The following is a 25,388-nucleotide window of genomic DNA, read 5'->3' on the forward strand; positions in this document are numbered from 1 at the left end:
AGCCCTACAGCATGCATGCCAGAGTGCCGCCCCAGAGTCCCCATCTCCTGTCCTGTCTGACTTTGGTACCAGCAGGGTAGTGAGCCTGTTCTCCTCACCGTAGCACTTGGATAGCACGGTAATGGGGGCCATATAAATACAGACTGTGTGCGTTTGAGTGCCAAATGAACAGAGTTCAGTTCCCCTACTAGTTCCCTCCACTTGGCAAGCTGCATTTTGACTCCACCTCCTGGATTCATTGTCCACGTATATTAGGTGGAGTCGCAAAGGGGGCAGAGTTTCCGGCAGGCTGGTGAGAGGGCTGGAGCGACCTCTCCTCTCTGTAAGGAGGTTCTACGAGTAGGCCGGGGCAGGAAGGATGTGATGGGAGCTAGATGGGGATGTTTTGCTTAGGGTCCTGAAAACCACACCGCTTCATGCCAAAGCAGTGATGGTCTTGCTCAGAATAGTGTTGTATTCTCCCAAATCTGTAATACTTTTCTTTGCCTGTTTAGATCATAATAGATGATGAAACCATTTTAATCCTTGGTGGTTGTGGCGGCCCAAATGCAGTAAGTATATAAAGTGTGCAGATACGAACCCAGAATGTGCCTCTTCCTCGTATGATACAAGCTTCTGTATACGGCCGCAGGAGCCCCCCCCCGTGGTTGTAGTTGCACATTATCACAATAGCAGCTCCATAGGTCGGCTTCTTGGTGTGCCGCAGAGCAATCTTGACTGGTGGGCTTGGCAACTGAATTGTAGACTCCACGTAGTTGTCACCCGTGCTATAGTTGCCGATAAATAACTCATAATAAAATGCATTCCAGGTCTCTAGCACCCAGGCAAGGATCTCAGAGCAGTTTACAAACATCCCCTCTGCGATAGGCCAGAATTATCCCTGATTGCATGAGAAACTTAAGGCACAGAGAGGTGACTTGCCCTTAAAATCCCATAGTGGTAGTCAGGGAGAGAACCCAGAATACCCATCCTGTGCTCTCACTTCCAGGCCAGGATTTCTTGCCATCTGTAGGAAGATGGTTTCTGGGGGAGATCTCTCTGCATTAAGCCTAAGCTTCTGGTTTTGTCCCACTTTTCTTTGCAGCTGTTTAAGGATGCCTGGCTACTGCACATGCGCACCAACCCCTGGACCTGGCAGCCATTGAGAGTGGAAAACGAAGACCATGGAGCCCCTGAACTATGGTGTCATCCCGCGTGCAGGGTAAGGGGGTCGGAAATGGGGCCGGGTGGTATTCCGAAGAGGAATTTGAGTCAGATCTCCTGGATCGTTAACATGATATGGTCTCTGCTAGGATGTTCTCCTGTGGAATATCCCGTGACTGCCGGTTCATTGCATGTTTGGTTTCCAGCATACGTTTTTCCCCAACGCACTCACACAGCCATAGGGGTTGAGGAACATCTCTGCAGCCGTTTAACAGTGCGCTCGTTTTTCATCTTTTAGGTGGGACAGTGTGTGGTGGTCTTCAGCCAGGCTCCCAGCGGGAGAGCTCCACTTAGCCCCAGCTTGAACTCTCGCCCGTCTCCTATCAGTGCCACGCCGCCAGCCCTGGTTCCTGAAACACGGGAATACCGCTCTCAGTCTCCAGTCAGGAACGCCGACGAAGCTCCTTGTGTGAATGGCCGCTGGGGCACCCTGAGACCCAGAGCACAAAGACAGACCCCATCAGGCTCCCGGGAAGGGAGCCTGTCCCCATCCAGAGGAGATGGGTCACCTGTACTGAACGGTGGGAGTTTATCCCCTGGAGCCGCAGCAGTGGGGGGTGCCTCATTGGACAGTCCTGTACAGGCCGTATCACCCAGCGCGCCTTCTGCTGCTGAAGGATCTGACCTGAAAGTTGGACTTTCCCCGGCGCCGAGACGAGGATCGCTACCGGATCAGAAAGATCTACGCTTAGGGTCTGTCGATTTGAATTGGGATCAGAAACCAGGTTCTGTTAGCTGTCAAATGGATGCTGTGGACAATAGGACAGTTGGTGGAAGCATGAGAAATCCCCCAGAGCAGACAAATGGAATCCATACCCCACCTCATGTCACTAGTTCCCTTCCAGGGGCGGTGTCGCCAGGTGCACTCCGAAGAAGCCTGGAGGCTGTCAAGGCCCTGTCTTCCAAAGGTGCATCTGGTTCAGCAGCATTAAGTCCTCCTTTGGTGTCTTCACCAGGATCCCCGGGTAGCAGTGCCGAGGTGGCACCAGCACCACGCCCAGGCTCTGCCCAAGGGGACGGCCACTCCTTACCTCCGATCGCTCGTCGCTTGGGCCACCATCCACCGCAGTCTCTGAATGTCGGCAAGCCTTTGTATCAAAGCATGAACTGCAAACCCATGCAGATGTATGTGCTGGACATTAAAGACACCAAGGAGAAAGGGCAAGTCAAATGGAAAGTGTTTAACAGCAGTTCCGTGGTGGGGCCACCAGAGACCAGCCTACACACCGTAGTGCAAGGCAGGGGGGAACTGATCATATTCGGTGGCCTAATGGACAAGAAACAGAACGTGAAGTACTATCCCAAAACAAATGCCTTGTACTTTGTGCGAGCAAAAAGATAATGTGGCAAAAGCTGTTTGACCCCTTCCCTTCCTGCCCCACCCCCTTTCCATGGCTTTCTTTTTTTAACCCTTCCTCTGTCACGCAGGCATTTAAACTGTGAACTAGGGAACGACAAACCAATAAAATCCAAACACCATTTCAGCGCTGCCCTCCAGTTTCCAGTCTATGATCCTGGCTCTGGGCTTGGTTCAGAAAGTCCTATTTTAAAAAAAAAAAAAAAGAGAGAGAAAATTCTGTTTACAAACGGGGAGAAATCTCCATTCCAATGGGATGAATTGTTGCTGTGTTCTAGCAGGAGTTTCACTGCGCCTTATTTTTTGCTGGTAACTAGACCAAGAATTTGGGGTGAGTGGGTGGGAAAACTTCTAGGATCCAATAACTTCTTTAGAATTTTTCAGGAGTATAGAGGGACCCTCCTCTCTCTCTATAATTGCAGTCCCTATAGGGATGCTGATAAGAATGGTCTTGGAAGAACATACTGAATACCTGCAGGCAGGAGGCTGTGTGCACTGATAAATACCCATGCTTATCTGTTGAATGTGGCTGCATAAGGAAAATAGCATTTTTTTACATCTACCAATACTGCAGCCACTACTGTAAATGTTTAATCAGCAAAATGACACTGATGCCTTTTTTCCTAAACGCTTTGGCCTGATAGTACCATTCTTGTCCTGTACAATGGGAGAGTTAGAAGGGAGAAAGGACAGTTTGGCATTGAAATGCCAGGATCATCCAGTATTAAATTAGTTATACAGCCCACTTTAGTGTCCCATCGAGTAAAGTCCTGCACTAGATCAAACCAACAGCTTGGATTGATGACTTTGGAACCCTTGACAGGTTGCAAGCTGCCACGATAGTGCATACGCCATTGACATTTGAAAATACTAAATAACGGAAGTTACAATTTTAGAATGAGTTGTACATGCATGGTTAGGATGTTCATAAGAATCAGTGGCTATGTGCATCCTTAAGGCTTGACTTCTAAGTTTTTCCCCCCTAAGATTTTGTTCTGGATCCCTTTGTTATCTTAAGACTGCTCCACTCTGTACTTGTATATGTGCAGACAACTGTCCTGGGAGCACTGGGATGTCTTAGGTCATCTTTGCTTATCGAACAGAAAGAACATGTGCGTAAGGCTCAGATTACTCAAAGGACTTCAGCACGTGCTGAAGTCCCGTTGACATTAAGCATGTACTTAAGTGCGTTGCTAAACTGTAGCCACACAGATCATATTGGATTCTTTCATAGCTTGTTTGAGCTAGCAATTTACGCAGTTACTGCAGTTCAGACTCCCTGGTTCATGCTTACATTAAAGTTATCCTGCTGGATAATGCATCAGAAAATAACATTAATCCAAAGTAACATTACAATTCTAATATCAACCAACCAAAGCAAGGGAAATTCAGAAGTAAAACCGCTGCTCCATCCTTTACTATAGATTACATTTTATCCGTTTGCTACTCCTTTAGTCTTACTCCAGAGTGCTTTGTATTCAATTGCTTTGAACTTTTTATAGCTTTCTTTGAGTGTACAAGACATTTTGGCAATCACTGAAATGACAAATTTTAGTCTGGAAGGGATTTTTTTTCAGCCAAGTTACAAATACCTGCAAAGTAGGGTTTGAAGTGGAATGCGGGCCCAGCATTAACTGCCTCCATGGTAATCACTGATGCTGAGAATTCACTTATCTAAATCAACAAAGACTTCAAAAGGAATCAAAATTGATTTGAACTAATGTACACTTTGGATGAATTCTCTTTCCTTCCCTCTGCAGCTTGGAAGCATTGCAATAGAGACCGGCTGAGCCACAGAGGGGCACCAGTTTGCCATAGGTTTAACTTTCACTAGCCTGTGATCCTGGCTGCTTCTGAAGCCTGCAATTTTCATGTGACCTTGTGGGTGGTTAAATCTGTTGGCCCCTGTTCTACAATAGGCTGCACCACACAGAGCCCTGTGGTAGTCGCTGGGGTTCCACACAGCGCAGGATTCAAGGTTTATTATTTTTACGTCTAGCTCTAAAGCAAAAACTACTTGTTGCTAACACCAGTAAAAGTTCAGCAGGTTTAGAAAGTTGGCGATGCTGTTTGTTTGTTTTTTTAAAGGGGGGGAGGGGGGACTGACAAGCGAGGCTGCATAGTGTCTCATTAGACAATAATGAACTAGAAAATACACTTTGAAGCCAATACCCAGACCTGCCTGACAGTGATCTGCCCCTGCGCTACACCACATTGTGGTGTTAATACTGTCATTGAAGCACAACGCTCAGCTTTCCCCCATCTCACTATATCACGATAGTCTCCAGCTTTGCCTGGGCCAGAGATGTTGAGAGCTCTTCCAGGTGCACTGTAGGCCTGTTCCAAGAGAGGAGCATTTAGTTTACTACTGTGCGCACATAGTCCTGCAGCGGTGTTTGAGCGCTGAGAAAATGTTCAGAAACTGCATTCGTTGATCAGACTAATCACAAAATACATCTTAATGCATATGTGGCATCAAAGTAGGAAATCTTTTCCTAATCACAGTGAAACCTGTCCAGTGGGCAGATCTGCGATAGTGGTCAGTGCATTGGATGTACCATGAAGTGGCTCCTTTAAGATTTCCAATATGATTTTGTTTGGACTTTTAACTGTCTCCACTGGGCCACTGAGTTTTGCTGGACCTTTGGTGGTCACTTAAGACAATTTTCTAAATCTAGACTCACAAGCCTTTTTAAAGGGAAAATCCCTTCTCTAACTCCCAATATTCTTTCCCCAGTGAGAAGGTTTTTGCTTGTTCAGCAAGCCCCAAATGGTTTATTTGAACCTGATGGTTAAAAATGAAAGAAACCCAACCACGGTCTTATATTTATTTCCAGGCCTCCAGTAAAACCTGCCTCCTTTAGACTGAAAGGCACTGAAGGTACCTCTTTGTACACTGCATTTTAGCCCACAGACTGCTTCAATTTCTGTGCTCATCTTGAATGCAAAAATCTGTTTTGTAAAATGCAAAGGTTGTGGTGGGGCGGCTTGAAATCCTTTTACAGGAAGAAACAAATTCAATCACTGTTGGTTTGTTAATGCTAGACCAGGTTTTTATTAAACCCAGTCCATCTCCCAGATCCTCCAGTGTCACTTGAACCTTGAAAAATTGATTTGAGGGTGTGGACTATATTTGAATGCACCTTTAAATGCTGGTCTATAGAACCTTTAAGTCCAGCTCTGATTATATTTAACATGTAAGCCAGTTTTGTCTTAATTAAATGAGACATCCCCTCCCCCACAGTATCTTTATCAATATTTAAAACATTCTTCTTGAAGCTTTAACCCCTTCCATGGCTGCAGAGGTGCCTTTCATGATGATGGCATTGGGTTGACTGCTATTGCTTCACATAGCAAAGGTGGGTAGCCAGTGTTTGATTTTCCTCCCCCCCCCCGTCCCCCCCCCCCGTCCCCCTCTGCCCCAGCTTGATCAGAACTCCAGTGGGATTTCCCTATATAGGATGAGATTGACATGTTTCATTTACATGTCTGTTTTTCACCCAGGGTTGTTTGAGAGCAAAAACTGAACGTTTTAAAAAGCCAACTGCTAGTGAATTTACACTGATGTCCGTCACTATAGGGTTTATACCCTTCCCCCCCACACACGTCATGCCCCAGCCTTCAAGTGCTTGAAGTTCACTGCAGAAGATAAAACTGTACAAAGTGACATAGGAAGGGTCTGGGTAATTCTATAGGCAATGGTCATGATAGCTTCATACCAGGTTGCAAGCCACATGGAAACTGTAAGGGGGTCTTCCCGGTCTTGCTTGTGGCATTTCCCAATTCATATTTCCATCTGTTCTAGTCCGTGTGGTGATCCTGGCATGATGATGTTTCACTGCTTTGCTTCATTTGTGGCCTCTTTACCAACACATTCATGTTCTGCTAAGTCAGCAGACTGGAGTGGAAGGACCCAGAAACAGAAAAATCAGCCCCGTTGCCTTTCCCTCCTCTGCCCTGTGTGTGTTGCAGAAGGCATGTTCTGCATGGTTTCAACATGGCTCCCAAAGTGGTCTCTCTGAATGACAGAAACGTGGGTCTTTATATCCTCCCCCATCCTGTCCCCAAACAAACAGGTTTCATGTAATGCGCACAAAGTGTGATCCAATGTAGCTGGTGCCGTGACTCAGGCGTACGGGATGACTTTGCCCTTCTAGTCATTTTAGGCTCATCCAAGTGTAGGAATGAAAAGTGGATTTCATTGATATTTAAATCTGTGTAAATTTCATTTTTGTTAATGTTTTTCCCCCCAATGAATTTTTAGCAATTTAACAAATAAATAATAATAAAAAGCTGGCTGGCAATTGTTTTTAAATGATTGGGTTTTAAATCTAGCTTTCATGTAAACTCTGTATATTGGTTTTCTTTCCACATATTGCTCCCTCTGCCCTTCCCCCCCCCGTCCTAAAAGCTTATTGCTACGAGTTTGACAGACCTCAAACAAGCCTTAAGGGTTAAGTTGTGAGATTTAAATTGAGCCGGGGAGGAGTTTCTCTATTGTTTCAGTTAAATGTATGTGTTTTGTTGCACCGCCTTCCCTTACAAGAGGACAATTCGATTCCTTTGAGTAAGTGTGCCAGAGTCGGGGAATTCCCACTATGAAATCCTCTTCGCCCTTTGGTTGGCTCTGTATCTTGCTCCTCTCTGATCCTATGCCTTGTGAGGCCTCTGGGGGGGCTGTGCCCTCACACCAGGAGTTCTCTTTTTAGAATTTCTCAGGTGCCCCTTAATAAAGGGCTTAACACAACTTTGAAATCACTAAAATGACAGAGGCTGGTGATTTTCAAAGGAGCCGAAGGGATTTGGGCACTCAATTCCCATTGTAATTCAGTGGGAGTTGGGGCCCCGTGATCTCCGTGGTGAAGCTCCCGTTGACTTCACTGGTGCAAGAGCAGGATCCAACTTGCTTAGCCGCTCTAAAATCTCACCTACAATCTTGCACAGGGGCACCGTGTCCAAATACAGTGAAAACTTGAGATCAAGTTTACCAAGCACCCTCACGGGGTACCAGGGGTCTGATTTTTTCCGAGGTCCTGAGCCCCCACAGTGATGTGCTGAGCCCCATTCACTTCAGGCCGTCTCAGAAACAGGCCTGGAGTGCAAATTTTTCCTCCCTTTTCAGGACCAGATAGTAACCAATTCAGAGCTTTCAGAAGGCACCATGGCAGATTTTGTGGTATATCCAAGATTGGGATCTGAAGGGAGGGGATATTATACCCCTAATATACAGTTAAATGTCTAACAAACAGTGATGCAGCAAAAATATGTAGAACATCACTCTGCAATGTGAGAAGGTTTTGTTTTTGCCTCTGAAAATTACCCCATGGGTCTTTGCTTTTTACCCACTGAAACAATTCTCTAGGGCAAGGGCTTAACTAAACTAAGATGCATGTTGATGTGGTGGGTCATGTTGTGTGGTGCGAGAGGAGCAACTGTCTGACGGGTAGTCACAGATACAGGCTTTTCTTCTGCTCTAGGGTAAGGGAAATGTTCACAAAACGGCTTTGAAGCATAAGGGTTGAGCCATTGTTTTTCTATCCGATGTGACAATGGGAAATGTTACTGTATGCAGTTTGTAATGGGAACCCCTTTACGTAAGAGGAAAAAGAGGGAATGTTATCACAAGCCTGCCTTTGAAACTCCTGCTGTTTGTGTAACTCTATCATAATCCTCTTGCTTATTGGAGTGTCGCTTTAGGGGTTCAGGGGGGAGTGGGTGGGGCTGCAGGCAGGCTTTCCAATAGGGTTGCCAACATTCGACTTTCACAAAACCGAACATGTCAGCCCTGCCCCTTCTCCAAGGCCCTGCCCCCGGCTCACTCTATCCCCTCCCTCAGTCACTCGCTTTCCCCACCCTCACTCGCTGGCTTGGGAGGGGGTGAGGGCTCTGGCTGGAGGTGTAGGCTCTGGGGTGGGGCCAGGGAAGAGGGATTTGGGGTGCAGGAGGGGGCTCTGGGCTTGGGGGATGGAGTTGAGGGGTTTGGAGTATGGGAGGAGGGTATGGGCTCTGGGCTGGGGGTGCAGGTTCCAGGGTGGGGCCAGAAATGAGGGATTCAGGATGTGGGAGGGGGCTCTGGCCTGGGGCAGGGGATTGGGGAGTGGGAGGGATGAGGGGTGTGTGTGTGGGTTCTAGTGTGGAGTTGGGAATGAGGGATTTGGGGTGCAGGAGGGGGTTCCAGGCTGAGGGGTTCAGAATGTGGGAGGGGAATCAGGGCTGGGACAGGGGGTTGGAGCATGGGGGGGTGAGGGCTCTGGCTGGGGATGAGGGATTTGGGGTGCAGGAGGGTGCTCTGGGCTTGGGTTGAGGGGTTCAGATCAGGGCTGGGGCAGGGGGTTGGGGGTGTGGGAGGGGGTTGGGGTGCAGGCTCTGGGCAGCGCTTACCTCAAGCGGTGCTGACCAGAGCCACCAGGGTCCCGTTTCAACCAGGTGTTCCGGTTGAAAACAGGACACCTGGCAATCCTACTTTTAAAACAGCTGAGATAAACAGCATGTTGTGATATTACTAATGCTAGTGCCTGCAGAGCTTTTGTTTGTCTACAGTGGGTGAGGTTCTGTGGCTTGCTGTGTGCAGGAGGTCAGAGGAGGTGACCTTAGTCTGAGTGTGAGCTCTTTGGAGATGGACTCGGTTGTACAGCACCTTCCACGCTGGGCTCTCAGTCCAGCATGGGATCCCTAGGCCCTACTGTACTACAAACAGGAAAATGTGCTGAATGTGTCAAGGAAGGGGATAGAGGCATTGGGTGGAGATAGGGTGCTAAATCACTAGTGTGCACCCTTACAGTCATAGGGTCTAAGAACAGCGAAAGGCAAAGCTCTGGCTTCCTAGGACAGTGCGTGGAGATCACCTCCATCACCCAGTCAAAAAAGCAAACACGATGTTAAGAATCATTAAAAAGGGGATAGAGAATAGGACTGAGAATATCGTATTGCCCTTATATAAATCCATGGTATGCCTACATCTTGAATACTGCGTACAGATGTGGTCTCATCTCAAAAAAGATATACTGGCATTAGAAAAGGTTCAGAGAGGGGCAACTAAAATGATGAGGGGTTTGGAATGGGTCCCATCTGCGCAGAGATTAAAGAGGCTAGGCCTTTTCAGTTTGGAAAAGAGATGGGTGCAGGGGATAGGATAGAGGTATATAAAATCATGAGTGGTGTGGAGAAAGTAAATAAGGAAAAGTTATTTACTTGTTCCCATAATACAAGAACTAGGGGCCACCACATGAAAGTAATGGGCAGCAGGTTTAAAACAAAAGGAAGTTCTTCACACAGCGCACAGTCAACCTGCGATACTCCTTACCTGAGGAGGTTGTGAAGGCTAGGACTATAACAGGGTTTAAAAGAGAACCTCCATGAATGTATCTAGTTATGTCTATTCATGGCTATTAGCCAGGACGGGTAAGGAAGGGTGGCCCTAGCCTCTGTCTGTCAGAGGGTGGAGATGGACGGCAGGAGAGAGATCACTTGATCATTACCTGTTAGGTTCACTCCCCTCTGGGGCACCTGGCATTGGCCACTGTCGGCAGGCAGGATACGGGGCTGGATAGACCTTTGCTATCAGTATGGCTGTTCTTAGGTTATGCCCAGGTGTCACGGCTGAGTAATGTTCTGTGGATGGTACAGGCAGCAGCTCCTGCCCCTTGAAATGGGCTCACTTAAACTAAGCCTGGGGAGGGCCAATGCTAATGGGGTGAGTTTCTCTGCACAGCTGTCACCTGCACCTAGCGCTAGAGGCACGTTCGCCTGCTGGGGCAGGAGCTGGGACCGCCCGGCGCCAGGCTCTGGCCGTCAATGCCCTACGGGTGCAGGCCGGTGCAGACCCCGGCAGCTTCTCGGGGGGGCGGGGCTCCCCTCGCTGCCCGGCCCCACGTGCTCCAAGCCGGGGCTGGAGCAGCCCTCGCGCATGCGCCGCGGCCGAGCTGGGGCTGGGCGTGGGGCGCGCGCTCGGGGGCGGGGCGAGTCCGTGCGCGCTGAGGTCACACGCAGGCGAGGCGGAAGTGCCTGTAGGTGAGAGCGGGGGACCGGGGTCCCCTTAAAGCGGCAGGCACCGGGCGCGCTGTGGCAGCCCCCCTCCCCCCCGGACACCAGGGGCGGGGCTGGCTCGTCAGAGTTCGCGCGGGGAACTAGGAGCCGCGGGGGGCTGCGCTTGCCGGGCCGGGGGCCCCCCGGGGTGAGGGTGGGGGCCTGTCTCACACGTCATACTTGCTCCCCTCCCCCACCGCAAGACCTGCCCCAGTTTCTCTGCCACTGACTTGCTGTGTGACCCTGGGCCCCTCCTTTCCCTGCTCCGTGACTCAGTTTCCCCATCTGCACCATGGGGCCTGGCAACGCTGACCACCCCCTCCCCTTTGCAGGCCGCCACCAGCTCCCCAGCAGAAGGCTGCTGTGTAATTGGGGGGGGGGCACTGATAAGTTGCCATGGGGGCCCTGAGCTTTCCTTTGCCCCTGAGACCGGGGGGGCGGCACTTTACATGGAGGGGAGAAACACTTCACCTACCACTGAAATGCATCCACTTCTGGGGTGCAACGTGGCAGCTGTTTAACAGCGCACAGTAACGCTGCACGGTAGTAGAGAATTGAATGTGGTGGTGGGACTAACGTGTGGTGTGAGGGGGAGGCCAGCATTCAGTCTGTGCATGAAGAAGAATAGACCCCACACATCAGCAGGTCTAGGCCTGACTGTCTGCCATCGACTCTGTTGAATGTCTAGAAAATCAGTCCAGCAGCTGGCAGAGGAATAATTTATGCAGCTAACACATCTGTTCCCAGCTTGTTAGCTTCTTTGCTTTAATCAGTTACCTTTTTCCTTAAGAAGGGGATCAAAGCTATTCAGACTTCCCCCTGCTTTTGAGAGGTGCACGTGAGGTTGGGTATACAGCCGATGTGACTGCTGTGCTAGTACCAGGAGTGCTTGCAAAACCCTAGGCAGGGCCCCCAACGAACAATCGCGTTTATTCATTGTTATGGCCTTCAGCAATACCACCTTGTGTTGTGAAATTCCATCCCCACCTCAGGCCAAGGCAGTGTCTGGGTGGGAGAGCTTCCAGGAACACCCAGGAGCAGTAGGTAGTGGTGCTAGCGATTCACTAGGTGGCATTATTCCCTCAGAATCGGTATGGAAGCAGGGCTTTGGCATAGCGTTCTGCTCCTGGAGTAGCAGTACACAGCGCGGTCCTGAGCGCTTGCCACCATGAAGGATCCCCTGGCACTTTCCAGGCGTTACTCCCATTGTCCTGGCCAGATTCCAGCTGGGCTACAAGTAACTACGTGCTGCTCATCTAAATTCCCCCAGCTTTCAACTGGGCATGGCATTTGTCTTCATTTCTTGTCGGAAGCTGTTCTCTTGAGATGTGTGCTGCTAAAGATCCAGGGGCTAGCTAGAGAACTCATCTCTTCCAAGCGGTCAGTCTAGCCCCGGACACCAATGCTAAATGCACCAAAAGAAAGATCATCTGTAAAACTGGGTGATTCCAGGATTTCCCAGCCCTTGAGTCCTGGTTGTGCTAGAGCCAGTGTTTTTATGTATCCGTATTTAAATAAACACAAACAAAAGAATGGCCTAGACCGCCTTGCGATCAGTCACAGACATATGACAAACGCCAGGCATCATCTCTCCTTTGGAAGCCTGGGGTCTGGAGTAATAATAATTATCCTGAGCTCTTACATAACACGTGGTATGAGTAGAGCTCAACGCGTGTCACAAAGGAGAGCAGTATCATTATCCCCATTTTATGGAAGGGGAAACTGAGGCACAGAACGGCAAAGGGACTCGCCCAAGGTTGTCTGGTGGGAGAGCTGGGAATACAATTCCATTCTCCTGAGTGCCAGTCCAGTGTCTGTCCACCAGGCTACTCTAACTCCCTTAGAGCTATCTGGTAGCTGCCTGTTCTCTCTTAAATTAACCCCATTATTATTATTAATTGTCTATATTCCAGTAGCCTCTAAAGGTCCCTATTGAGATCAGGGCCCCTTTCTGCTAGGAGCTGCACAGACACATAGTGAGAGACAGTCCCTGCCTCCAAAGAGCTTCTAGCCTAGACAAAGGGTGGGAGGGGAAACTGAGGCACAGAGAGAAATAATTTGCCCCGTGGTCATAAATCAGAGTAAACCTATTGTATTTTTGTTTGGTAGTAAATTTATTATCCACAGATTTAATTCCCTTCCCTTCTCTCTTTTTACACAGATTTTTTGACAATGGTCCAGTAGCAGACACTGACTCTCGCAGCCACCTGTCCAGAGATGGCAGTTTCCCCTGGAGCTGTGATCGTCCCAGACTGGCACAAGTCCCCAGAGGGCAAAGAGTACCTGGCCACCATCCTGTGGAAAAACAAGCGGAAATTCTTCGGTGAGTCCTCTCTGCCCCCGTCACCGCTGCAGGCCCTAGAGGCAGCTAGTGAGAAGAGACGACTCTATGGGACAAGGTTAAGCAGTAGTAATGGAGGAAAGTGATGGGAATCAGGCTGCTGACTGCCTTTGCCCCCCCATTGAGGCTTTTATTGGCCCCCTATTTTTGGTACCACTGGGGAAATAAAACTGCAAATTCAACAACAGATCATTTATAGACGTTATTGAATGGGCCTGGGGAGCAGGAGTTCTAGGCTGTGGGCTTCAATTTCCTCCTCGGTAAACGGGATAATAAGGGTTAATTCAGTACTGTTTGCAGTGTGCTTTGAGATCCTTAAATGGAAGAGCAAAGCATTACTTGCTGTGTGCTGGTTAAGACGCATGGCATCTGTGTCACGGGAAAGGAGGGAAGGTCCTCTCATGGATCAGTAACTGGGTAGAAGATAGGAAACAAAGGGTAGGAATAAATAGCCAGTTTTCACAATGGAGAGAGGTAAATAGTGGGGTCCCCCAGGGGTCTGTACTGGGACCGGTGCTGTTCAACATATTCACAAATGATCTGGGAAAAGGGGTAATCAGTGAGGTGGCAAAATTTGCAGATGATACAAATTTCTCAAGATAGTTAAGTCCAAAGCAAACTGCGAAGAGTTACAAAGGGACATCACTTGACTGGGTGACAAAATGGCAGATGAAATTCAATGTTGATAAATGCAAAGTAATGCACATTGGAAAACATCATTCCAACTATACATACAAAATGGTGGGGTCTAAAATAGCTGTGTGTTTTTCTCCCGGAGTGGTTGTGGCTGACCTCGGACCGATGGGTCCTCAGCACCATCTCCCGGGGCTACACTCTCCAATTTACCTCTACCCCGCCCAACCACCCTCCGCCCCCATCCCTCCTGGGAGACCCCTCACAAGGCTCTGCTCGAGCAGGAGGTGGGGCAGCTCCTGGGCCTAGGAGCGGTGGAAGTGGTGCCAGCAGAGTTCAAAGGCAAGGGGTACTACTACTGCTATTTCCTTATCCCGAAGGCCAAAGAGAGGCCTGAACCAGTACATGGTGAAGCTCAAGTTCCGCATGGTCTCCCTGGCCTCCATCATCCCCTCCCTGGATCCCAGGGACTGGTTCGCCGCCCTCGATCTGCAGGACGCGTACTTCCACATCCATATATTCGAGGGACACAGGCGCTTCCTCTGTTTCACGGTTGGACAGGAACGCTACCAATTTACGGTCCTCCCTTTTGGCCTGTCCACTGCCCCCAGGGTATTCACGAAATGTATGTCGGTGGGGGCGGCCTACCTCAGGCACCGGGGGTGGGTCCAGATCTTCCCCTGTCTGGACGACTGGCTGGTCAAGGGCAGCTCCCGGTCGCAGGTGCGGGATCACGCGGCGCTCCTCCTGTGTACGTGCGCCACCCTGGGCCTGTTGGTGAACGACACCAAGTCCACGTTAGTCCCGGTACAACGCATAGCGTTTATAGGGGTGGTCCTGGACGCCACGTCGGCCAGAGCCTCCCTCCCACCAGAGAGGTTCGAGACCCTGAAAGGGCTCATTGACACAGTCACAAGGTTTCCAGTGACAACAGCCAGAGTGTGTCTCCAGCTCTTGGGTCACATGTCGGCGTGCACATACGTGGTTCACCACGCCAGACTCAGGATGAGGCCCCTCCAGCTCGGGTTGGCCTCGGTGTTCTCCCAGGCCAGAGACAGGATGGACAAGGTCCTCACTGTGCCTGAACTGGTGATCGCCTCCCTACGATGGTGGTCCTCCCCGGGGAACATGCTCCGTGGGGTCCTGTTCCGAGGCAGGCCCCTGTCGTTGGAACTGGTGTCCGATGCGTCAGACCTGGGGTGGGGAGAACCATGTGGGAGACGTTCAGACCCAAGGTCTGTGGTCTGCACAGGATCTGGCCCTTCACATAAATGTCAAGGAGCTCAGGGCGGTCCAGCTGGCATGCGTGACCTTCTGCTCGCACCTGGAGGGCAGTGTGGTCAGGGTTCTCACGGACAACACGGACTTCTGTATAGCCCAAGACATTTGCCTACAGGCCTACCACCGACCAGGCGTCCAGAACTCGCAGGCGGATCGCTTGAGCAGGGACTTCTCCTCTGAGCACAAGTGGTCTCTTCACCCAGAGGTGGTGCACAGACTTTTCCAAGAGTGGGGACCTCCCAGATGGACCTGTTCATGACTCGACAGAACCGTCGCTGTCCCTGGTTCTGCTCTCGGGTGAGGAGGGGGGCGCGCTATCTCCGATGCCTTCCTCCTGTCCTGGTCAGGCCAGTTTCTCTATGCCTTCCCCCCGTTCCCACTGATCGGCAAGGTCCTGGAAAAGATAAAGACGGACAGGGCCCGGGTCCTCCTCATTGCCCTGGCGTGGCCCAGGTAGCATTGGTACGGGACCCGCACAGGCCTGGCGGTCGCCCCGCCGTGGCCATTACCGTCCCGCCCGGACCTGCTCTCCCAGGACCAGTGCCGCCTCCTCCACCCCAACCCTGGCGGCACTCCACCTCATGGCATGGCTGCTCAATGGTTAGGTAGGGAGGAAAAGACGTGCTTGGAAAGGGTTCAGCGCATCCTCTCGGGGAGAGCAGGCGATCCTCCACAAGTCGAGCCTAGGTGGCAAAGTGCTCTCGGTTTTCCCGATGGGCGGCTAAGCGGGGCGTTTCCCCGGTGGCTGCCCCGATCCAGCTTATCCTGGACTACCTCCTTCACCTTAGAGCCCAGGGCCTGGAGCCCTCGTCCGTCAGGGTGCACTTGGCGGCCATATCGGCCTTCCACCCGCCAGTGCAGGGCCACACGGCGTTCTCCCATGCTATGACTGGCCGATTCCTTAGGAGGTTGGATCGTCTCTTCCCGTAGGTTAGGTCCCCAGTCCTGCAGTGGGACCTGAACTTGGGCTGGCCCGGCTGACGGGCCCCCTGTTTGAGCCACTAGCCACGTGCTCCTGGTCGCACCTCTCGTGGAAGGCAGCCTTCCTGGTGGCAATCACGTCACCTAGGCGGGTCTCGGAACTCAGGGCCCTGACCTCCGAGCCCCCGTACATGGTGTTCCATAAGGATAAGGTCCAGTTCCGCCCACATCCTTCGTTCCTCCCGAAGGTGGTCTCCGCCTATCACGTGGGTCAGGACATTTTCCTGCTGGTTCTCTGCCCCAAGCCCCATGTGTCCAGTGAGGAGCACTGCCTCCACACGCTGGATGTGAGACGGGCTCTGGCTTTTAGCTGGAGCGGACTAAGCCTTGGCCAAACGCATGAGGGCTCGGCTGATCTCCACTCAGCGGCTTTCCAACTGGATCACCTCGTGCATCCGTACCTGTTATGGCCTGGCGGGAATCCCTCCGCCGTCAATTGTGAGGGCACTCGACTCGGGCGCAGGCCTCGTCGGCTGCCTTTTTAGCCCATGTCCCCATTCAGGACATTTGCAGGGCTGTCACATGGTCGTCAGTTCACACGTTCACCTCGCCTTATGCGATCATCTGGTTCAGCAGGGCTGTGCTCCCTCCCGAGAGTTTGTGAACTCCTTCCCACCTCCAACAGATATAGCTTGGGAATCACCTACTGTGGAATACACATGAGCAATCACTCGAAGGAGAAAAGACAGTGACCTTTTCCATAACTGGCGTTCTTCGAGATGTGTTGCTCATGTCCATTCCACATCCCGCCCTCCTTCCCCGCTGTCGGAGTTGTCTGGCAAGAAGGAACTGAGGGTGGGGGGAGCGCGCAGCGCCCTTATACCGCACCATGGAGGGTGTTAGGGGCGCTCCACTACGGGTACTGCTAGGGGGAAAAACTTCCAATACCGGTGCATGTGGCGAGCACGCACACCTATTGTAAAACAGACATGAGCAACACATCTCAAAGAACACCAGTTACGGAAAAGGTAACTGTCTTTTCCTGGAGGATAGGTCCATCAATGGCTATTAGCCAGGATGGACAGGGATGGTGTCCCTAGCCTCTGTTTGCCAGAAGCTGGGAATGGGCAACAGGGGATGGATCACTGGATGATTTCCTGTTCTGTTCGTTCCCTCTGGGGCACCTGGCATTGGCCGCTGATGGAAGACAGGATACTGGGCTAGATGGACCATTGGTGTGATCCAGTAGGGCCGTTCTTATGTTGTGCTCTTATATGTGAGGACATCATTATCCTTATCCCCACTTAACAGACGGCGACAGTGAGGCCCAGGGAGGGGAAGTGACCTGTTGAAGCCCAGTCAGTAGGTCAATAGCAGAGCCAGGGATAGAGCCCACCATTGGGACTCACAGTTTCCAGCTCCCGCTACTAGACCTCGTTCCCTCCATGCCCGCTGTGTCCCCTGACGCTTTACGTAGTTACATACGAGACGGGGTGTGGTATATCCAGGGGCTGGAAGCTAACTAAAAATACGGTGCAGTTTTGTAACAGAGAGGAGGGTCCCTAACCGTTGGCAGAACATACATAGGGACGGGGTGCAGTCTCCATCCCTTGGTAGGCCTGTAAATTCCACCTGGGTGTCTTTCGGAAAGATACGCTCCAGCTCAAGCAAAAGTTCAGGGCTTGATGCAGGACTCGCTGGGTGAAATTCTCCAGCCTACGTCGTATAGGAGCTCAGACTAGATGATCATAATGGGCCCTTCTGGACTTTACTTCTGTGGATCTATAAAGGACAGAAAACGGGACATTCTGAGATAAATGAGTTAAAACCCGGCCAACTTGGGGTGCATGGAGAGATTGATCCCTTAACTGGGGACTGGGAGAGCCGGGATCTCAAAACAAAACTGCTTCCTGTCCAAGTTGGGTGGGGAATGTAGGGCCGAGGGACACTGATGAGTTCTGTTGTTTCATTCCAGGGCTGATTGAAAGGCCGGTGCTCCCCCCGCAGATGGCCGCCGACACTGCCAGCTATAAGATTTTTGTCTCTGGGAAAAGCGGCGTGGGTAAAACCGCAATGGTGGCCAAGCTGGCTGGCCTGGAGGTGCCCAGTGCGCATCATGAAACAACAGGTGATTGATTGGAGGGCGGCAACGGGCCACTGACAGGGAGTGAGACTGTCCCTCAACCTTCCCATCACAGGCGAGAAGCAAGACAGGATGGGGGGTTGTTTCTTTGGGAGGCGGCACTTTCCTGGGAACGGCTGGTGAGATCACTAGCAGCAGGACATCTTGCTCTAAGCCAAGAGATGACTTAGAGGCAGCCATAGAGGAGAGAGAGCCAGAAGGGAGTTCCTTATCCATGCTGGGTCAGCCCCATGCTGGTCTGCTATGGGCCACGGCCCCGCTGTCAATGACCTGCCTGTCTACTGCATTGCAGTGTATGGGTGTATTGGGTGGTGTCCTTTAACTTGCTTGGGAGCCCTTCCTGTCGTCTATTGCAGAAGCCACCAGAACCTAACAGAGCCCCAGTGAATCTATGGAGCTCGGGTTGTGTGTGTATCTAGCTCCTTAACACGGTTTTTTGAAACCCAGCTGGTTTCCTCCTGTTTCTGCTATTGTGTCCAGCGCACAGACACAACGGGGGTGGGTGAGGAGGATGGGTCTCCCTCCCTCTTAGCAGGTGGCTGGAACCAAGCAGCGACTTGGAGCTCAGGAAAGAAAACCTTCAAGCAAGGGAGCAGGAAGGCGTTCTTCCCAGTGCAAGGGACTAGCTCGTGGGATAACCCCACTGCAAGTGAGAAGTCGGGGCAGCGGTACTGCAGGGAGCCTGGAACTGGCTGCAAGTGGTAATAGGACTAACTTCAGGGGTCAGGCCGGATGTCCAGATGCTCTTTTCTGGCCTCATCGTCCTCTCCCTCCTATTGCCCAGTACAGACGCAATGCGTCCTGTTAAGCATCCAGGCCTATGTGCAGTGGTTTCCCCCAGAAGCTCACAGCACACTGGTACTATGTGGACAGGGCAACTTCTGTAGAATAACATCACAAGCCAGACCCGGGGGTTGGTGTTTTGTGGCTAGAGGAGAGTTGGGGCTTCAAGACTCTGGCTTCTGTTCACCTGCGTGAACTCTGGACTCTGCCACCACGTGACATTGGACAAATGGTCTTATTTGTCCTGAGCCTTCATTTCCCCGTGTGTAAAACAGAAATCCTAATCCTTTCCTGGCGGGAAGGTGAGGGCCGCGATGAGGTGTTATTCTTTGGGCGTCTGTGTGAGCAGTGTCGTTATTCATTGCACTGTGTTGTTCTCCTGTCTCAGCCGCGGACTCTCTCCCTGGAAACTTTGTTCTTAAACATCCTTTAAAGGCCGGTGACTTTGGCCAGTGGTGGGATGTTCCCCGTGTTACAGGTGGGGAAATTGAGGCACGGGACGAGGCTGGGACTTGCCCAAGGACACGCAGCAAACTAATGGCATGGAGAGGAATAGAACCCAGGTCTCGTGATTCCCAGCTCAGAGTTCTGTCCATGGCCTACGGGGCTGCCTTAGCATGGCTGGCGTGCCCGCTGTTCAAAGAGCGTAGCAGGCATCACTTGATAAAACCTCAAAATGTCCCTGGGAGGTTGGTACGTGTCAGATACATTTCACAGATGGGGAGACAGCCTAGATACTATGAAGCCCAAGGTCACAAGGGGTCATTGGCAGAGTCCGGATTAGATGCCACGTCTCCTGTGCACTGGCCGCTGAATACGTGATTCCCTCCAAGGCCCGAGAAAGGGCTCTGGCAGCCCTCCGGGAGCTCGGAAGCTAAAAGCAGCGGACGATCTCGTTGCAGGGATCCAGACGACGACGGTATATTGGCCGGCCAAGCTGAGGGACAGCGGCAGGGCGCTCATCTTCAGGTTCCACTTCTGGGACTGCGGAGAAGCAGCTCTGAAGAAATTTGATCACATCCTGCCGGTGAGTCAGCCCCGAGGTTGGGGAAGCTGCTGTCTCCCCGGGAACTGACAAAACACAGTCTGGATTTCAGCCCCCCGAAGCTTGGGGGATGTTCAGAACTGGGCCGGAGGGGTAAGCCTGTCTCTAACAGCAGGTGTTAAACATCCTTCTGGGTGCTATAAACTGCACCCCACTTACATCACAGCAAAACCACTGGGGAGGACTGGGTCTCTTAAAGGAATAAACGTCCGCTGTCAGGAGCGAGAGCATGGGCGGGCGGCACAGCCTGCGTGGGAAGGGGTAAAGCTGAGGGTTCACAGCAGGACCAGATGCCCCCTCCCCTCCCCTTTGTCTCCCTGAGGGGTGGGCCTGTATGACACACAGCCTGCCAGCTTGGCTCCAGAAGGAAATGCCTCTAAAACTCCTTGGGCCTGATTCTCATTTACATTTTATGCCCCTCTGGCCTCGCTGCTCATGTCAGGCACACCTTGGTGGGCCAGTGCTAGCCACGACTGATGCTGGTTGGCCTTTCCCACTTGGGGGAACTGCAGCCCGGCAGGAGGAAATGACTCGTTTCAGATCACACAGGTGTCAGTGGCCGTCAGGAATGCAACACGGATGTGTCTGCCAATCCAGGGGTAAGGCTGCTAACCAGTCCCTCTCTGCACCCCGTCTGATATGCAGTGTCGCTCCCTTCTAGGCCTGCAAGGAGAAGGCAGACGGCATCCTCTTCCTCTTTTCTTTCACTGACCGCTCGTCCTTCGATGACCTCCCCAGCCAGATCTCCCGCGTCACGGAGGGATCCGAAAACCTTGTCAAAATAGTGATTGGCTCCAAGTATCCTTGACTCGCTGGCTCCACTCCACCCTGTCGATTGCTTCTAGTGACACCGACCGCTGGGGTTTCCTAGTGTGGCTCCCTCATGCGCCTCACCCAGCAGTGGAAGGTCCTGCCCTGCTTGGGGGGGGGGGGGGGGGTTAGCTAGACACAGGCAGGGCTGTTTGCTTCCTGCGATGCTGCAGAGGAAGCTGGGAATTTTTAGTCCGTACACAATAGTTACGCCTTCAAATCCCTGTGCAGACAGGAACTGGTCCTAACAGGCCCCTGTCAGGAGGTCAATATCATTAGCTCTGCTTCACAGGTGGGGAAACTGAGGCACGGAGCAGGGCAGGGACTGGCCCAAAGCTACACAGGGAGCCAGTGGCAGATCTGGGAATAGAAGCCAGGAGTTCCTGGTTTCCCTCCTTATCCGAGATTGGTTGGAGGGCACTCACTGACCTATCTCCTTCATTCTCACTGCACTAGTCAGGCCAGGGCTCAGAAACAGGCAGTACGTACCCGCACCTCTCTGAAGCTGCTGTCTTGTTCTGCAGAATCTCTGCTTCCATTTTGGGGCGGGGGAAGTGACATCACTGGGTTGTGATTAAAGCCTCAAAAACATGAGCGGAGCGTCACCGCTGCAGGTCTGAGTCTGCAGAGAGCCTGGGGCGGTCGCTCGGAGAGGTGTGAACTGTGCCGTTCATCTCACCAGTGCTAACGGGGGTAGATTCTGCTTGTTGGCAGCCCCTCGGTTGCCGGCGAGAAGTTGCTGTTGTCCAGCAGTGCTGACACGTGGAAGGCAGGTTTGCGAGGCTGCAGCCAGGGAAGGAAGAACTGGGAGGTGTCTGCTCTGGCAGCAGTAGGGAGCAGGAGGCTGCGGCCCAGGTGCTGGGCGTTTCTGCGGGAGCGGGGACGCGGGGCCCATGGAGCTGCATGCCCGTACCTCTCCCTGAGCTCTCCAGGGGTTGGGGCTCAGCACGTCCCCTTCCCGGGAGCTGCCTGAGGTAAGCGTTACCCGGAGCCTGCACCCCTCCCACACCCCAACCCTCTGCCCCAGCCCTGAGCCCCCTCCTGCACTCCGTACCCCTTGGCCCCAGCTCGGAGCCCCCTCCTGCACCCCAAACCCCACATCTCTGGCCCCACCCCAGAGCCCACACCCCAGCCGGAGCCCTCACCCCTTCCTGCACCCCAACTCCCTGCCCCAGCCCAGTGAAAATGAGTGAGTGAGCGATGGAGGGAGCGGGAGGCGGGGCCTTGGAGAAGGGGCGGGGCAAGGATGTTCAGGTTTCTGCGATTAGAAAGTTGGCAGCCCTGTGCATAGCCCATGGGCGTAGTCAGATCTCCCAAGGGGGAGACAAGCTCCAGGAGCCCAGCGGTGCCGGGGAACATGCATGATCCCGTGTGGAGCAACTGCCCCATCTTCTGTGGGTGGCATCTCATCGGAGCCACCTGTGGGTGGAGCTTGGAAGAGCACCGCCATCTTTTCCCCCCCTCGATGGGACCCCGCAGTCAGGCTGTTGGAGGATGACAGGGGTGGGTGTGACTGGGGTCCCGTGGGGAACAGTCCCTGGTTCTGTCTCAGGTTTCCTGTAGCACTCATCATGCCAATCGCAGACCTGTAGAGCCCCACGCAGCTCTTGTGCACTGCCTGGGCTTGAGCGGCACTCGGGTCGCTCTGCCCTGTGGCAAGCAGAGAGCTGGGCAAATGGGCCAGTGCTGCTAGGGGCCCTTTCCCTTGTCCAAGCAGCCAGCGGGAAGGATGGCGAGAGAGGAAGGACTCATGTGCCACCTCCTCCCATCAGGACTTGGTGGTGACCCCAGGCCGGAACGCAGCCCATCTGGGTGGAGCCGTGCGGTGGTTGTGGTGCGATGCCCCGGTGGTGCACCGTGCTGGTGCCCTGCTGCCATCCACCTGCCATGCTGAGTGCTGCCTCCTTGACGGCGCCCGCCCAGGTTCGATCAGTTCATGCACGCCGACGTCACAGAGCGGGACCTGGCCGAGTTCCGGCGAGCCTGGCGCCTGCCCGTGCTGCGGATGAAAAGCGTGAACGGGCCCCGGCTGGCCGACGGGCGGACCCTGGACGGCCGCGCTGGGCTGGCGCATGTGGCGCACGTGCTGAACGGGCTGGCGGAGCACCTCTGGTACCAGGACCAAGTGACAGCCGGCCTCGTCCCAGCACCGCAGCCTGGTACAGAGGAGACATCCCGGTGCTGAAAATCATCTTGCCTAAAACTCCGGGTGCTGCCGGCAGGTGGAGCCAGAGGCCTTTCAAAGGCTGCAGCCACGTAAGGACTAGCTCTAGCCTCCAGATCCGGGAGCCCCCTGCCCCCACTGGTGCTGGCATCACACAGACGGGCCCTGCTCGGCACTGGCATCACGCAAACCTGCGGCCAAATTGATCGGGGGAGGGGGGGGCGATTTCCAGAGGAGCTAAACACCCCCAGCTGACACTGGCGTGACTCGGGCTCAGAGCACTTCAGCCCCAAGCCTGTCTCGCTGGGTACCCCAAATCCCTGACCCCTCCTGGCTTTAGCTTTGATCTGAGCCAGTCCAGAAAAGCTCCAGCCTGCATACTCCTTCCTGCGTCCCTGTAGCTAACCAGGACGGCAGCAGCAGCCCGGGCGGCCGGGCGCGGGAGCCATTGGAGGCTGGCACTAGAGGAAGCACTTTGCAGCGTTGTTTGGGGCTGGGGAGTTTTGCGGCCCTGGGGCAGCGAGTGCCAAGGCAACAAGCCCAGCTAGGTGGATCGTAGCCCACTGTGCATTCGGACGTGGCATTGCTGACGTATCGTTTGGCTGCAGGCACTTCTGAAGCTCCCGTTACCTTAGTACCTGGGCTGGCTAAGGGCTCAGAGGAGCATGTTGCTAGCGCCTGTCTGTGGATTGAATTGAATTTTATCCTCCGGGGGGAGGACCGCGTGGAGGTTTAGCCTGCGCGGGCTCTGCCTGCGGCATGGAGGCGTCGGGTTGCAGTCCAGGTCCCGTGTGGGACTTGAAGTGACTCTCTGCCCCCTGCTTGTGCTGATCACAGGAGAGCTGGCATCGTCGGGTGCCGTGGCCTGGCCACAAGACACTCTGCTTTAGGGGGCAAAATGGAGCCCTGCCCTCCGTGGAGCTGTGGGTAACTGTCAGGCCCTGAAAACGGAGGTTCACAAAATTAGTGGCTGGGTTTGACAACATGGGCCCATGTGCTAGCCAGGAGCCCGGCTCCCAGCAAAGCCAGGGCTGGTTGTGTTGTCCTGCAGGAATATCCCACCCTGTCCCCAGCAGCACCTCTCCGCCCTGCAACAGGGGGCGCGGGTTGGGTTCCACGAACCAACGATCGTATCCTAAAGGCACTTCAGGGGCAGCCGCTCGAGATCGACTCTTTCCTTGTCGCTCTGCCCCCCCGTGCCTGAGCTGATGGAGGAGGAGGATTTTTATATTTGTATTTTGTATCATTTAAAATGAAGGATAAAGAATAATAATGGAGCATGTATTAAATGTATTGCTGTATGATTTGACCATATGCTGCCAGCCGCCCTTTCTGAAAGCAGGAAGGAACGGCCTAATGGGCCATTGGTAAAGATGCATCAGCCAGAATCTGTATCTGGGCTGATTTCAAGGCAGTAACAGACCTTTTAGGGTCACCACTTGTTCTAGGTTTAGTATTTTAAAATAAGTAAAAGGACGCCGTGATTGTTTGCTCTTGCATTGTAATGTGCTGTTCCTGTTCAAATGCTCCGTGTAAATCAGTTCTGTGTTGGGTGTGAATGAGGAATGGGGGTGTTAAGAGATGAGTGTGAAGGCCATCAGCGGATCAGATGTTCTAGGGAGGAACTGAAGAGGTTGCAACACGCCCCTATTGAGATGTCAGAGGAAGGCAGATTGACGACTCTAAAGGTGAGTCAGGCACCTATCAATGAGGACAGGATAGCTGGGATCAGAACCAGCCTGGGGTTACTCCCTGAGAGACTTGATGAAAGAACAAGATAAAGGATGAGAAAAACAATTTAAGGAAACAAGCACTCGTCAAGCAACAATTGATTACAGCAGAACGGTGCAAAACTCATTGGTGCCAGTGAAGGAAAATCACTATGTAAACAGGGTGTCTTGCCATGAAACGTTGGGTTTGTCCTGCCGAGACTTCCGCGGAGCATCATGTCGCAACCGACAGAACCCGGCACTTCCCTGCCCGTGATCGACCTCTGAACTGGTAACTATAAGATCGACGTGTGTGTGTGTGTGCTTATTGTTGTATCTCCAATAAATGCGGCGTATCGTCTTTTCCCCTGAGAAAGATCCTGTGTGCTGCTTATAAGCAGAACACCAATACCTCAGTTTACAGGGCACCTTCTACACACCTCGTGGCTGTGCAGTCAGACAGTGCACACCGCGGCCAGCCAAGGAGGCAGCCTGCATCTCTCTCGTGTGGCACCTGACGGGTTCCTCCCATTGGTGAGGAGAGGCCTGTGAGGGAGGAGAGGTGACATTAAGGGGGCAGAGTTAAGGTGGCATCTGCTGCTCTTGCAACAACGCCGTTTGGCTGCAGAGTTCACCAACACTGTGAGCGCTTGGGCAAAGGTGGTAAAGTCCCCCAGGCTCTGAGCGAGGGCTCGGAAATAGCAGATAAGGCTGGGGGAAGCATTTGGAAGTTACCGGAAATTGTTCAAAGCCCTAGACGTCACCTGAGGCTAGGGAATAAAAGAGACTCTGCCTCTACCCCAAGCTACTTTAGAGAGACGGCTTCCCAGCTGAAGAGAGATGGCTTTTTAGAGAGGGAAATGCACACTGGTTTCCAGTCCCAAATCTTAGAAACCTCATGTGATTAACCTCAAAATATTCACCCACCCCACCCCTCCGGCTAAGGATCATGCGTGTGGCACTCCAGAGAAGA

General features: G+C 52.7%; 2 protein-coding genes across 3 annotated transcripts in view; both read left to right on the forward strand.

The window, feature by feature from the left end:
- The window catches only part of FBXO42 (F-box protein 42), an 88,133-nt gene extending 85,446 nt beyond the window's left edge, over window positions 1-2,687 (forward strand). For both annotated transcript variants that reach the window (XM_005281776.4, XM_042852977.2), the window contains 3 exons: window positions 495-551; window positions 1,085-1,201; window positions 1,442-2,687. In XM_005281776.4, the coding sequence (XP_005281833.1) occupies window positions 495-551; window positions 1,085-1,201; window positions 1,442-2,545 (1,278 nt within the window). In that variant the 3' untranslated portion in view covers window positions 2,546-2,687. The remainder of the gene's footprint in view (window positions 1-494; window positions 552-1,084; window positions 1,202-1,441) is intronic.
- Window positions 2,688-10,486: 7,799 nt separating this feature from the next.
- CPLANE2 (ciliogenesis and planar polarity effector complex subunit 2) lies at window positions 10,487-24,791 on the forward strand. Its single transcript, XM_005313922.4, has 6 exons — window positions 10,487-10,570; window positions 12,747-12,908; window positions 17,737-17,889; window positions 19,590-19,714; window positions 20,394-20,530; window positions 22,466-24,791. Exons 2-6 carry the CDS (start codon window positions 12,803-12,805, stop codon window positions 22,725-22,727), a joined length of 783 nt encoding a protein of 260 aa, XP_005313979.2. The 5' UTR covers window positions 10,487-10,570; window positions 12,747-12,802; the 3' UTR covers window positions 22,728-24,791.
- The last annotated feature ends 597 nt before the right edge of the window (window positions 24,792-25,388 follow it).

This window comes from Chrysemys picta, chromosome 21 (assembly GCF_011386835.1).
Source record: "Chrysemys picta bellii isolate R12L10 chromosome 21, ASM1138683v2, whole genome shotgun sequence".
Classification (NCBI taxonomy): Eukaryota; Metazoa; Chordata; order Testudines; family Emydidae; genus Chrysemys; species Chrysemys picta.

Excerpts from the sequence above, each read along its gene's own strand:
- CPLANE2 (XM_005313922.4), top strand. The coding sequence starts at position 12,803 with ATGGCAGTTTCCCCTGGAGCTGTGATCGTCCCAGACTGGCACAAGTCC. Across the intron at positions 12,909-17,736 it reads AAACAAGCGGAAATTCTTCG|GGCTGATTGAAAGGCCGGTG; the intron begins GTGAGTCCTCTC and ends GTTTCATTCCAG. Across the intron at positions 17,890-19,589 it reads TGCGCATCATGAAACAACAG|GGATCCAGACGACGACGGTA; the intron begins GTGATTGATTGG and ends ATCTCGTTGCAG.